The sequence below is a fragment of the Rhinoraja longicauda genome, chromosome 23, assembly GCF_053455715.1.
Source record: "Rhinoraja longicauda isolate Sanriku21f chromosome 23, sRhiLon1.1, whole genome shotgun sequence".
Taxonomy (NCBI): Eukaryota; Metazoa; Chordata; class Chondrichthyes; order Rajiformes; family Arhynchobatidae; genus Rhinoraja; species Rhinoraja longicauda.
The window spans coordinates 352,509-367,769 of record NC_135975.1 but is presented as its reverse complement, the minus strand read 5'-3'; the positions used below and the strand labels follow the sequence as shown (position 1 = coordinate 367,769).

The following is a 15,261-nucleotide window of genomic DNA, read 5'->3' as shown; positions in this document are numbered from 1 at the left end:
GACACAAAAAGCTGGAGTAACTCAGCGGGACAGGTAGGGTGGAGAAAAGGAAAGGGTGACGTTTCGGGTTGAGACCCTTTAAGGTGAGAGGAGAAATATTTAATAGTAACTTGAGGGGCAAATGTTTCACTCGGAGGTTGGTGGGCGTATGGAAAGAGCTGCCAGAGGAGGTAGTTGAGGCAGGGACTGTAACAACACTTGGACAGGTACATGGATCGGACAGGTTTAGAGGGATATGGGCCAAACGCGGGCAGTTGAGACTAGTGTGACCGGGACATGTTGGTTGGTGTGGGCAAGTTGGGCCGAAGGGCCTGTTTCCAAGCTGTATGACTCTAATGCACCAAGACACATTCCATGTATGTGTACATACTTGGCCAATAAACTTATTCATTCATTCATTCATGAAAGTACAAATTTAAATCATTATTCCTCAGTCTGTAACAAAAGTTCCTTTTGCAATTAAGTTAATTAATTTTAATGGAAAATTAACGATAATTCAATCAGTGAAATTTCCCGCATAATTTGTTGCATTTTCACAACTGGACCTTAACAGCGACTTTACTCCCACTTACCCGTGTTTGTTAAGTTGCCGTAAATTACATTCCACGAGCACTAAACCTCCCTGTTGCTAAATGGGGAAATTAGCATTGGGCCACTCAAGCGTGAATTATTACTGACATCTGATATTCGCCATCCTAATCACTTGTAACAGCAACAATAAAACCAGGCAAACTAATACTTACACACAGAGAATTGTGGACGCAGCCCAGACCATCACACACACAAACCAATCTCCCCTCCACTGACTCCATCGACACCTCACGCAGCCTCGGCAAGGCCAGCAGCATAATCAAGGACCAGTCTCACCCCGGCCACTCCCTCTTCTCCCGTCGCTCATCGGGCAAGAGGTACAGAAGTGTGAAAACGCACACCTCCAGATTCAGGGACAGTTTCTTCCCGGCTGTTATCAGGCAACTGAACCATCCTACCACAACCAGAGAGCAGTGCTGAACTACTATCTACCTCATTGGTGACCCTCGGACTATCCTTGATCGGACTTTACTGGCTTTACCTTGCACTGAACGTTATTCCCTTATCGTGTATCTGTACACTGTGGACGGCTCGATTGTAATCATGTATTGTCTTTCCGCTGACTGGTTAGCACGCAACAAAAGCTTCTCACTGTACCTCGGTACACGTGACAATAAATGAGACGGGACTGAACTATATTGTATTATGTTGCTCTCAGTCTGTGATGTGATTAAACCATCTTCAACTTTGCCCACCAGGAGCCAACACCCATTACAACACTGAAGATTTCAACCAAACAGGTGAGATATGGACAAGCACCTGCAGATGCTGCTTTACAAAAATGAAGAATAGGGATAGGTGACGAAACCAGGAGCAGGCCACTCGGCCCCTCGATCTGCCCCACCGTCCGTGAAACGTCACTTATCCATGTTCTCCACAGATGCTGCCTGACCCGCTGAGTGGGGAGTATGGTGACAATGTTTGGTCAATGGTTCCACGGTTTCTTTATGCCTTATGTACCAGCTGCAGTGAAATACATTTTCTGCATACAGATCAGCAAGCCTATCGCTGTACATAAACACCCTCGCCCCGGTCAGTCCAGTCCACACAGAGCAGCTCACTGTGCCTCTGCACGAGGGGTAGTTCTAGCCCCATCCCCAGCCCCAGTGCAGTTGCCCCCCAAGGCCCATCACAGCCGTCTCCTCCACTCCAGTCGCCCTGTGACCCATCCTCCCTCTCCTCGCCCACCCTCTCCGGCCTCGATCCCCCGACTCCTCAGCCGACCTTGAGGGTGAACTCTGGACTTTGAACCAGAGTGGGGTGACTGCCATTGACCCGTGCAAAGCAGACACTTGTAACAGGGATTTGTAGCGGCACGGTGGCGCAGCGGGTAGAGCTGCTGCCTCACAGCGCCAGAGACCTATCCTGACTACGGGTGCTGTCTGTACGGAGTTTGTACGTTCTCCCTGTGACCTGCGTGGGTTTCCTCCCACACTCCAAAGACGTGCAGGTTTGTAGGCTAATTGGCTTGGTATAAAGTGTAAATTATCCCTAGTGTGTGTAGGATAATGTTAGTAAACAGGGATCGCTGGTCGGCACGGACTCAGTGGGCCGAAGGGCCTGTTTTCGCGCTGTATCTCTAAACTAAACTAAACTAACCTACCCTACACTAAACTAAAGTTCTGGTGACAATGGACACCTTGCCCTTGTCCCTACATGAAGTGTAGAGGGAGGGCAGTGCCCACCTGTGCCCACCTGTAGAGGGAGGGCGGTGCCCACCTGTAGAGGGAGGGCAGTGCCCACCTGTGCCCACCTGTAGAGGGAGGGTGGTGCCCACCTGTAGAGGGAGGGCAGTGCCCACCTGTGCCCACCTGTAGAGGGAGGGCAGTGCCCACCTGTGCCCACCTGTAGAGGGAGGGCGGTGCCCACCTGTAGAGGGAGGGCAGTGCCCACCTGTGTACGACCTGCTCTAACCCTTCCCTGTTCCTCCAACAGCAACAGCTGTACCTGGGCTCAGCGCTGGGCGTGACACAGCTGCCGCTGCACCGCTGCCATGTTTACGGGCGCGCCTGCGCTGAGTGCTGCCTCGCCAGAGACCCCTACTGCGCCTGGGACGGGTCCACCTGCTCCAGGTACTTCCCCACAGCCAAGAGGTAAGATGCCTGCACCCCCCACCCACATTGTGGCCCGTATACCCGCACTATGGACCCCCACCCACACTGTGGCCCCCCCACCCACACTGTGGCACCCCAGGGTGACCCCCCCCACCCACACTGTGGCCCCCCACCCACACTGTGGCACCATCACCAGCACTGTGGCTCCCCAGGGTGCCCCCCCAACCACACTGCTGCATGGTAGGCCAGGGTGGCTGCTACACCCACACTGTGGCCCCTACACCAGCACTGTGGCACCCCAGGGTGCCCCCCCCCCACCCACACTGTGGCCCCCCACCCACTGAGGTACCTGTGGCTGGGCAGTGACAAGGCAGTGCTGGGGTGGGGGCCATTATTAGTCGTGGCGTGTGGTCCTGTCTCCTGCACTCGGCCCCTGCACTGACCAATGTCAGTGATCATTGTGGGGCCGAGCACAGCAAGATGCAGCGGACCGTACAAAACCTGTGTCAGTTCGATGTGGAATCTGTTCCAAAGTGTTTTTGGTGATTTTAAGGGATAGAACGTGTAATTTGATTTTAATTGTACATTTGAGTGTGGTATCTGTCGGCTGTGCAGAGAGTTAGACTGTCTGACCACAGCACAGAGTTACTGCAGCCCTTGTCACACAGTCACACTGTGGCACCGTGTAGAAACCAGGGCCATCAGCCCAACCTGCCGACACTGGTCAACATGCCCCATCTACACTAGTCCCACCTGCCCACACCGACCAACATGCCCCATCTACACTAGTCCCACCTGCCCACACCGACCAACATGCCCCACCTACACTAGTCCCACCTGCCCACACCGACCAACATGCCCCATCTACACTAGTCCCACCTGCCCACACTGGCCAACATGCCCCAGCACACCGGCCAACATGCCCCAGCTGCACTAGTCACAGAGTGATACAGTGTGGAAACACTTCAGCCCAACTTGCCCACACCGGCCAACATGCCCCGTCTACACTAGTCCCACCTGCCTGCGTTTGGCCCATATCCCTCCAAACCTGTCCTATCCATGTACTTGCCTAACTGTTTCTTAAACATTGCAATAGTCCCAGCCTCAACTACCTCCTCCGGCAGCTCATTCCATACACCCACCACCCTTTGTGTGAAAAGGTTACCCCTCAAATTCCTATCAAACCTTTTCCCATCTCACCTGAAACCTCTGCCCTCTAGTTTTTGATTCACCAACTCTGGGCACGAGACTGCGTGTACCTGGTCTATTCCTCTCTTGATTCGTCCCATCTCACCGTACTAACGCTGATGTCTGCAGACCAGGCCACTGACCTGGAGCTACAGTTTAAACTGCAGAGATATATCAGGAATATTAAACTGCAACCTAAATATATTCCAGAAAGCAGATGAGCTTGGAAGTAAAGTGCATCACAGCAAATGCCAGCAAAGTATTGTCTGAATTACTGCCATTTGGGCATGTGTGATGCCAAATGTGAGGAAGTGACCTTACTCTGCTAGCACCTGGAGTTTTATATAAGCACGGAATGTCTGTCTCCACTCTGCACCGCCCCACAGGTCAACCTGTACACTACACGCACCTGCAGTAGGTGGACCACCTTCACTCCATGTACAACAGGCCTCCAGCATCTCTGAACAAGGGCTTCACCCAAAACCTCACCCAGTCCTTCTCTCCACAGATGCTGCCTGACCCGCTGAGTTACTCCAGCACTCTGTGTCTATTTCCAGCATCTCTGCCTCCTCTCACTAGTACAGAGGCTCAGAACAGGGGCAGCACGGTGGTGCAGCGGTAGAGTTGCTGCCTCACAGCGCCAGAAACACGAGTTCGATCCTGACTACAGGTGCTGTCTGTACGGAGTTTGTACGTCCTCCCCGTGACCTGCGTGGGTTTTCTCCGGGTGCTCCGGTTTCCTCCCACACTCCAAAGACGCGCAGGTTTGTCGGTTAATTGGCTTTAGTATAGATTGTAAATTGTAGGATAGTGTTAGTGTGCGGGGATCGCAGGTCGGCGTGGACTCGGTGGACCAAAGCTCATGTTTCTGCGCTGTATCTCTAAAACTAAAACTATAACGACACATAACTTTCTTTGAGCTGGTTTGTTGGAATTGGTCATTTCAGTCCCACACTTCCAACATTTGGACAACATTTGATTCCCCGTATAAACCCCTTCCCCACATTTGTTGGTCCGTGGGGGAGATGTAGCCAACAGGTTACGGGAAACTCATCAAAGCTCGATGTGCCGAGGGAGACCATTCTGCCCTCTGGGACAATGCTTGCCCCTGAGTGATCTCTCCAATTAGTGCCTGTCCCTCCCAGCCCCCGCGGCTTCTCATTCACATGCAGATCTCCAATCTCCACAACACAATTCCCAACTCACCAGAACTCATTTTCTGGAAAATTCATTACCTGAGGTGAACGTGAATGTTGCAATCGAAATCAGAGGTAAACATTGAAACAAGCCCAGCTTCACAGGGATTCATAGAAACATGGAAACGTAGAAAATAGTTGTAGGAGTAGGCCATTCGGCCCTTCGAGCCAGCACCGCCATTCAATATGATCACGGCTGATCATCCACAATCAGTACCCCGTTCCTGCTTTCTCCCCGTATCCCTTGATTCCGTTAGCCCTAAGAGCTAAATCTAACTCTCTCACGAAAACATCCAGTGAATCGGCCTCCACTGTCTTCTGTGGCAGAGAATTCCACAGATTCACAACTTTCTGGGTGAAAAGGTTTTTCCTCATCTCGGTCCTAAATGGCCGACCCCTTATTATTTCATTCTGTAAATATTCCTGAAGGTTTTGTGGTCGAACACTTGAAATGTAAAGTCATCTCTCGTTGTACAAAAGCATCAGGCACATGTAAATGATGTGTATGGGAATAATCTTTGGTAGAAGCATCAATAAACTTATGGAGCAAGGAACAGGACATGCAGGTTAATGTGATGGAGTCAAGGGTTTAGTTTAGTTTAGAGATACAGTGTGGAAACAGGCCCTTCAACCCAACAGGTCCAGGCTGATCAGCGATCCCCACACACTAACACTATCCCACACACACTAGCACTATCCCACACACACTAGCACTATCCCACACACACTAACACTATCCCACACACACTAGCACTATCCCACACACACTAGCACTATCCCACACACACTATCCCACACACACACACACCTACACACACTAACACTATCCCACACACACTAGCACTATCCCACACACACTAGCACTATCCCACACACACTAGAGACATTTTTCTTAAAATTACACCAAGCCAATTAACCTACAAACCTGCACGTCTTTGGAGTGTTGGAGGAAACTGGAGCACCCGGAGAAAACCCACGCAGGTCACGGGGTGAACGTACAAACTCCGTACAGACAGCACCCGTGGTCAGGATCGAACCAAGGTTTCTCGCACTGTGAGGCAACAACTCTACCGCTGCGCCACCGTGCCCCCAAAGGAAACGTTTATCAACTAATGGAGCTCGCAACAGGATCTGCAGTATAATTTGGCGGAATAGAGGGTTCCAAGCATTGATAATGTGAAATATTGCCACGTGTTTACAGCATGTCTATGCAAAGGGGAACGTACTGAGAATATCCACTTACACTCATCGGTAAACTGTTAGTCATAGAGTCACAGTGTGGAAACAGGCCCAACTTGCCCACACCGACCAACATGCCCCATCTACACTGGTCCTACCTGCCTGCGTTTGGCCCATATCCCTCCAAATCTGTCCTGTCCATGTACCTGTCTAAATGTTTCTTAAATTTTGGAATAGTCCCTGCCTCAACTACCTCCTCTGGCAGCTCGTTCCATACACCCACCACCCTCTGTGTGGAAACGTTACCCCTCAGATTCCTATTAAATCTTTCCCCCTTCACCTGAAACCTATGTCCTCTGGTTCTTGATTCCCCTACTCTGGGCAAGAGACTCTGTGCATCTACCCGATCTATTCCTCTCATGATTTTATACACCTCTATAAGATCACCCCTCATCCTCCTGCGCTCCATGGAATAGAGACCCAGCCTGCCCAACCTCTCCCTGTAGCTCACACCCTCTAGCCCTGGCAACATCCTCGTAAATCTTCTCTGCTCCCTTTGCAGCCAAGTGCCAAATGTTTCAGATTTTAGCGCAATAATCTGGATCAGGAAGAGATGTCAATGTCAGCGATGTGGACGGAATGTTTCATTGTATCTGTACTTGCAAGTAGGACTGGTCCCAGACGATCACTCTGCGGCTGTGGTCTGGATCGCCGGTCCCAGACGGTCACCCTGTGGCTGTGGTCTGGATCGCCGGTCCCAGCCGGTCACCCTGTGGCTGTGGTCTGGATCACTGGTCCCAGCCGGTCACCCTGGGGCTGTGGTCTGGATCGCCAGTCCCAGACGGTCACCCTGTGGCTGTGGTCTGGATCGCTGGTCCCAGACGGTCACTCTGTGGCTGTGGTCTGGATCGCCGGTCCCAGCCGGTCACCCTGTTGGTGTGGTCTGGATCGCTGGTCCCAGCCGGTCACCCTGTGGCTGTGGTCTGGATCACCGGTCCCAGACGGTCACCCTGTGGCTGTGGTCTGGATCGCCGGTCCCAGACGGTCACCCTGTGGCTGTGGTCTGGATCGCCGGTCCCAGACGGTCACCCTGTGGCTGTGGTCTGGATCGCTGGGCAGCAGGACTAGTCCCAGACGGTCAGATTGAAGCTGTGGTCTGGATCGCTGGGCAGTGGGATGTCGGTAACACTGACACACATCATTCTTGTTTCAGACGTACGAGGAGGCAGGACATCAGGAATGGAGACCCGCTCACCCAGTGCTCAGACCAGCATCGCCACGGTGAGTGGACTGGAGGCATCGGTCACAAGTGATAGCAGAACTAGGCCATTTGGCCCATCGTCTACTCCACCATTCAATCATGGCTGATCTATCTCTCCCTCCTAGCCCCATTCTCCTGCCTTCCCCCCATAACTTCTGACACCCGCACTAATCAAGAATCTATCTCTGCCTTAAATATATGCACTGACTCACTCCCTCCCACTCCGCCCACCACTGCAGTCTGGTCATGGAACACAGAGAGGTGCAGAGACCGTGTGTCCCAGATCCCAGCACAGACCCCCGCCTCTGTCCCACTGACCAGAGTATCGCGTATCCCAGCACAGACCCCCGCCTCTGTCCCACTGACCAGTGTATCGCGTATCCCAGCACAGACCCTCGCCTCTGTCCCACTGACATTGGGGAGACTTCAGACCGGGGCCAGTCTGGAGTGGTTTATTGTCGTGTGTCCCAGACTGAACAATGACATTCGCACTTGCCATTTACAGTGGTAAGCTGAAGAAGGGTCTCGACCCGAAACGCCATCCATTCCCGCTGAGTTACCCCAGCTTCTGCAGTTCCTCCCGACTCATGATAAGGCAATAACGTTTATTGCAAGGTAAAGCCAGCAAAGTCTGATCAAAGATAGTCCGAGGGTCTCCAATGAGGTAGATAGTAGTTCAGGACTGAAATGTTGCTGTGGGAATCGAGATAGAAACATAGAAACAGAAAATAGGTGCAGGAGTAGGCCATTCGGCCCTTCGAGCCTGCACCGCCATTCAATATGATCATGGCTGATCATCCAGCTCAGTAACCTGTACCTGCCTTCTCTCCATACCCCCTGATCCCTTTAGCAAAAAGGGCCACATCTAACTCCCTCTTAAATATAGCCAATGAACTGGCCTCAACTACCTTCTGTGGCAGAGAATTCCACAGACTCACCACTCTCTGTGTGAAGAAATGTTTTCTCATCTCGGTCCCAAAAGACTTCCCCCCTATCCTTAAGCTGTGACCTCTGGTTCTGGACTCCCCCAACATCGGGAACAATCTTCCCGCATCTAGCCTCTCCAACCCCTTACGAATTTTATATGTTTCTTTAAGATCCCCCCTCAGTCTTCTAAATTCCAGCGAGTACAAGCCCAGTCTATCCAGTCTTTCCTCATATGAAAGTCCCGCCATCCCAGGGATCAATCTGGTGAACCTTCTCTGTACTCCCTCTAAGGCAAGAACGTCTTTCCTCAGGTTAGGAGACCAAAACTGCACACAATACTCCAGGTGCGGTCTCACCAAGGCTCTGTACAACTGCAGCAGAACCTCCCTGCTCCTAAACTCAAATCCTCTTGCTTTGGATGCCAACATACCATTCGCTTTCTTCACTGCTTGCTGCACCTGCATGCTTGCTTTCAATGAGATGTCAGGCTGTGTAGTGACTAACACTGTACGTGACAGACACAAAATGCTGGAGTAACTCAGCGGGACGGGCAGCATCTCTGGACAGAAGGAATGGGTGACATTTGTTCAGTGAGATTGTAGATCTGCTTCTATCACCAAATAGTCATCTGGGTTGGTGGCCATCGTGGGTGCAGTCTGTGTCTTGTCGAACACTGCCCTCTGCTGGCCCCTGTGTCATTGCACCAAACCAGCTCAATATTTGCAATGGCAATGGTTCTGGAAATGCAAGATTTAAAATCCAGCACAGCGTTGTATAGTCACATGGCCGGTAAACGTGAGGGTGAATCACAATAACCAAGGTGATATATTAATACCTCAGTGTTGCCCTTCCTACACCTGCTGTTATCCTCTGAGCACAGTGATTGCTCAGACACAGGAGTGCAGACGGAGTTTGTACGTTCTTATGTGATCGGAACAGAATGAGGCCATTCAGCCCATCAAGTCTACTCCGCCATTCAATCATGGCTGATCTATCTCTCCCTCCTAACTCCATTCTCCTTCCCGTAACCCCTGACACCCGCACTAATCAAGAATCTATCTATCTCCGCCTTAAATATACCCACTGACTTGTGGCCTCCACAGCCGTCTGTGGCAATGAATTCCACAGATTCACCACCCTCTGACTAAAGACATTCTGCCTCATCTCCTTTCCAAAGGAACGTCCTTTAATTCTGAGGCTGTGCCCTCTGGTTCTAGACTCTCCCACTAGTGGAAACATCCTCTCCACATCCACTCTATCCAGGTCTTTCACTATTCTGTACGTTTCAATGAGGTTCCCCCTCATCCTTCTAAATTCCAGCGAGTACAGGCCCAGTGCCGACAAACGCTCGTCATAGGTTAACCCACTCATTCCGGAGATCATTCTTGTAAACTTCCTCTGGACCCTCTCCAGAGCCAGCACATCCTTCCTGATTTGGGGCCCACAATACTCCAAATGTGGTGTGTGTGAGCAGAACCTGCCCCAGGCACGGCCTGAACTATTGAGTGTTTCCCGTATTTCCTCTCATCACACAGAATATTTCCTGTGTTCCCTTGTTGCAATGCCCTTTGCTGCAGCGGGGATAGTAACGGGACAGTAGTTATCCCTGGATGGACACAATTGTTCAGTTTAGTTTAGTTCAGAGATACATCGTGTAAACAGGCACTTCAGCCCACCGAGCCCGTGCCGACCAGCGATCCCCGCACACTAACACTATCCTACACACACGAGGGACAATTATTACATGTATACCAAGACGATTAACCTGACAAACCTTTGGAATGTGGGAGGAAACCAGAGCACCCGGAGAAATCCTACGCAGGTCACGGGGAGAACGTACAAACTCCGTACAGACAGCACCCGTATTCAGGATGGAACCCGGGTCACTGGCGCTGTGAGGCAGCAGCTCTACCCGCTGCACCACCCTGCCGCCCTGATTATTTATGATCTCTGGCGCTGCTCCACACCTGATGGGCTTCATATTTCTGTGGTGGGGAGGGATTCCCACTCACGGTAATTCTGTACCTGCAGGTGAGGGAACACAACACTCAGCACAACAACAGTAATCCTGTACCTGCAGGTGAGGGAACACAACACTCAGCACAACAACAGTAATCCTGTACCTGCAGGTGAGGGCACACAACACTCTGGACAACAACAGTAACCCTGTACCTGCAGGTGAGGGAACACAACACTCAGCACAACAACAGTAACCCTGTACCTGCAGGTGAGGGCAGACAACACTCAGCACAACAACAGTAACCCTGTACCTGCAGGTGAGGGCAGACAACACTCAGGAAACATTGAAATAGGATCTTTATCCTCCTCGCACCTTGTTTCCATTTCAGAGCGGCTGCCACAAACATGTTGAATCCATTTCCACCGAGTTTATCACTCTCGTTACATTGCTGAAACACGCCTAATTACATGTTTAGCAGCAGGTGAGACATGTATGCAACACATCCCTCAACAAGTGCAGCTTTGAAATTGGAGATGTAATTAGACTGAGTGCATCCACTGTCAGGTGTCAATGTGGCTTTGTGGTTGAGGCATCGCCCGCATGGAACCCTAGATGGCCATAGGTAGTCATAAGGGTCGTACAGCATGGAAGCAGGCCCTTCGGCCCAACTCGTCCATACTGACCCTGAAGGGTCCCGGCGCAAAACCTCACATGTCCATGTACTCCACAGATGCTGCCTGACCCGCTGAGTTACTCCAGCACTCTGTGAAACGTCACCTATCCACGTTCTCCACAGATGCTGCCTGACCCGCTGAGTTACTCCAGCATTTTGTGGCCTTTTATGTTAACCAGCATCTGCAGTTCTTTGTTTAGAGTCATAGAATCATGCAGTGTGGAAACAGGCCCTTCGGCCCAACTTGCCCACAATGACCAACATGCCCCATCTACACTAGTCCCTCCTGCCTGCATTTGGCCCATATCCCTCTAAACCTGTCCATGTACCTGTGTAAACGATAATGAGTGATACTGAGCACTGAGACAGGTACATGGACAGGACAGGTTTGGAGGGATATGGGCCAAATGTAGGCAGGTGGGACTAGTGTAGATGGGGCATGTTGGTGGGTGTGGGCAGGTGGGACTAGTGTAGATGGGGCATGTTGGTCGGTGTGGGACTAGTGTAGATGGGGCATGTTGGTCGGTGTGGGCAGGTGGGACTAGTGTAGCTGGGGCATGTTGGTCGGTGTGGGCAGGTGGGACTAGTGTAGATGGGGCATGTTGGTCGGTGTGGGCAGGTGGGACTAGTGTAGATGGGGCATGTTGGTGGGTGTGGGCGGGTGGGACTAGTGTAGATGGGACCATGTTGGTCGGTGTGGGCAGGTGGGACTAGTGTAGACGGGGCATGTTGGTGGGTGTGGGCGGGTGGGACTAGTGTAGATGGGACCATGTTGGTCGGTGTGGGCAGGTTGGGCTGAAGGGCCTGTTTCCACACTGTGTCACTGTGTGTATCTATTGATGGTGACCATGGGTCAGGTACAGGCCACTGGACCGTGAATCTCTGGCAGAGCATGATGGATTGAGAAAATACTTTAGAAATCAAGAAGGGGCCATGGGATGGGTGTGGCAGAGAAGATTCAGCAAAAGGCCACCATTTTAAAGATATAGTCGTACAGCACAAAAACAGGCCCTTCAGCCCAACTCATGCATGCTGGCCCAGATGCGCCATCTGAGCTTAGATCGTAAGTGATAGGAGTAGAATTAAGTAGACACAAAATGCTGGAGTAACTCAGTGGGCCAGGCAGCATCTCTGGAGAGAAGGAATGGGTGACGTTTCGGGTCAAGACCCTTCTTCAGACTAGAGTAAAATTAGGCCAATCGGCCCATCATGTCTATTCCTGCCATTCAATCATGGCTGATCTATCTTTCCCCCTTAACCCCATTCTCCTGCTTCATCCCTGACACCCATACTAGTCAAGAAACGATCTATCTCTGCCATAACAATATCCATTGAGTGGGTTCCTCCTCCTCATTATGGAGGAGGAACACCCATTGAGTGGGCCTCCACAGCCGTGTGTTCCTCCTCCTCATTCCTCCTCCTCTTCCTCAAGGAACGTTCTGCAAATCTGAGGCTGTGGCCTCTAGTCCTAGACTCCCCCACTAGTGGAAACATCCTCTCCACATCCACCCTATCCAGGCCTTTGCTAGTCCCATTTCAGGTCCCATTCCAAGCTCGTCCTATTTGCCCACATTTGGTCCACATCCCAGTCAACCTTTCCTATCCATTAATGATAACTTTAAGATGTATATTAAGGGGCAAAGTGTAACTAGGGAGAGACTAGGTCCATGAAAGACCAAAGTGGACATTGATGTGGGAAGCCCCAGGAGAAGGTGAGGAGTGTAGTTGGTTCATGGCCTGTCCTGGAACGGGGCCCGGTTGGGTGACTAGGGATTGCATTACACACACCCACTCTGGACTGTGGGTAGTCTACGGTAGCTGGAGGACTTGGCCAGCATTGTTAAACCTGATAGAACATCCCCACACTACAAAAGATGCTTCCAAGATCTGCTTCCAAAAGATGTTTCCAAGTTGCCGCCCAGCCCAGGCGACTATTTGCGTGCTAGCCAATACACATTGCAATCACTCCACACTCTGAAACTTCTACTACAGCAGCATTTATTCCCTTTATCCTGTATCTGTACAATGTGGACGGCTCAATTGTAATCATGTGTTGTCTTTCCGCTGACTGGTTAGCGCGCAACAAAAGCTTTTCACTGTACCTCGGTATACGGGACAATAGCTAATCTAAACGAAACTAAATGACAGAGCCATGGAGTAGGTAGGAGGTTGCCTACGGTAATGGGGAAGGAGGATTTGTGTGGTGTTGGCCTTGCTGACGGCTCTCTCTCTCTCTCTCTCTCTCTCTCTCTCTCTCTCTCTCTCTCTCTCTCTCTCTCTCTCTCTCTCTCTCTCTCTCCAGATGATCTACATCAGCACAACAACATGGAGGCAAAGATCATCTATGGAGTGCAGAACAGCACCACCTTCCTGGAATGTATTCCCAAATCCCAGCAGGCCCTGGCGCTCTGGCACTTCCAGAGGCACAATGAGGAGCGCCGGGAAGAGGTGAGGACCATGAGGTCATAAGGGATAGGAGCAGAATTAGGCCATTCCGCCCATCGAGTCTACTTTGTCATTCAATCACGGCTGATCTATCTCTCCCTCCTAACCCCATTCTCCTGCCTTCTCCCCGTAACCCCTGACACTGTTTGTTCCCATCTAATACACTGTGTGGCCTATTAGTGAGGCTTTGGTGTAAACGCAGGGTGGGGTCACATTAGTGGCAATGTTGTGAGGTTGATGCACACCAGTGCGAGATTAGTGCAACAACATTGTGAGATTAGTGCAACAACATTGTGAGATTAGTGTGACAATATTGTGCACTTAGTTCACATTACAATCATACAGTGTGGAAACAGGCCCTTCGGCCCATCTTGCCCATGCTGACCAACATGTCCCAGCTACACTAGTCCCACCTGCCTGCGTTTGGCCCATATCCCTCCAAACCCGTCCTGTCTATGTACCTGTCTAACTGTTTCTTAAACGTTGCGATAGTCCCAGCCTCATCTACCTCCTCTGACTGCTCTTTCCATACACCCACCACCATCTGTGTGAAAAGTTTACCCCTCAGATTCCTATTCGGTCTTTCCCCCCCTCACCATAAACCCATGTCCTCTGGTCCTCGATTCCCCTACTCTGGGCAAGAGACTCTGTGCGTCTACCCGATCTGTTCCTCTCACGTCACCTTGGTGTATCCCCCTGCACCATGGGGGATCTACAGAGTGATGTCCATATGGTGCTTGTGTGACATTAATACAAAAATATATCGAGATGTGAGTGTGCAGAGAAAGCATGGCTGAGATCAGGGTGATTTTAGTGTATAATTTGTGTAATCGGAATATGGTTTGTTAGTTTAGTTTAGAGATACAGCGTGGAAACAGGCCCTTCGGCCCACCGAGTCCACACTGACCAGCGATCCCCGCTCACTAACACTATCCTACACACATTAGGGACAATTTACATTTATACCAAGCCAATTAACCTACAAACCTGCACGTCTTTGGAGTGTGGGAGGAAACCGGAGCACCCGGAGAAAACCCACACAGGTCACGGGGAGAACGTGCAAACTCCGTACAGACAGCACCCGTAGTCAGGATGGAACCCAGGTCTCTGGCGCTGTGAGGCAGCAGCTCTACCCGCTGCACCACCGTGCCGACTTGTCATTAATGTCAAATGAGTGTGATTTGGTGTGACATGAAATGATTATGAGATTAGTGTGATGTGTGTGATTAGCGTGTAATCCATGTGCTGTGACATTAGAGTGATCTAGTGTGAGCTTGTCATGATGTCCGTGTGTCAGTCGGCTGACGGAGTGTGATGTTAATGGATCAGTGCCCCACTGCTGATGTGACCATGGTTTACACTGATGAGGCAGAGAGACCTGCAATCCCACACTCAGCGGGTCAGGCAGCATCTGTGGAGAACATGGATAGGTGACGTTTCACAGAGTGCTGGAGTAACTCAGCGGGTCAGGCAGCATCTGTGGAGAAAATGGATAGGTGACGTTTCACAGAGTGCTGGAGTAACTCAGCGGGTCAGGCAGCATCTGTGGAGAACATGGATAGGTGACGTTTCAGGTCGAGACCTTTGCCCAGTCTGAGTGTCTCCAGCAGTTACGGAAAACTAAAACTAGTTGTAAGCATGCAGAGCTGTTTTGAGGGTGATCTGTGTCTCTGTGATAGAGCAGGGCTCAGGGCTGAGAATTGTGATATCACCTTACAAGAAATAGACAATAGGTGCAGGAGGAGGCCATTGGGCCCTTCAAGCCAGCACCGCCATTCAATGTGATC

At 51.1% G+C, this 15,261-nt stretch overlaps 1 protein-coding gene across 2 annotated transcripts in view; it reads left to right on the top strand.

The window, feature by feature from the left end:
* LOC144604764 (semaphorin-3A-like) overlaps nt 1–15,261 on the top strand; it is an 80,515-nt gene that overhangs the window by 58,712 nt on the left and 6,542 nt on the right. For both annotated transcript variants that reach the window (XM_078419408.1, XM_078419407.1), the window contains 4 exons: nt 1,290–1,331; nt 2,527–2,684; nt 7,422–7,489; nt 13,332–13,477. In XM_078419408.1, the coding sequence (XP_078275534.1) occupies nt 1,290–1,331; nt 2,527–2,684; nt 7,422–7,489; nt 13,332–13,477 (414 nt within the window). The remainder of the gene's footprint in view (nt 1–1,289; nt 1,332–2,526; nt 2,685–7,421; nt 7,490–13,331; nt 13,478–15,261) is intronic.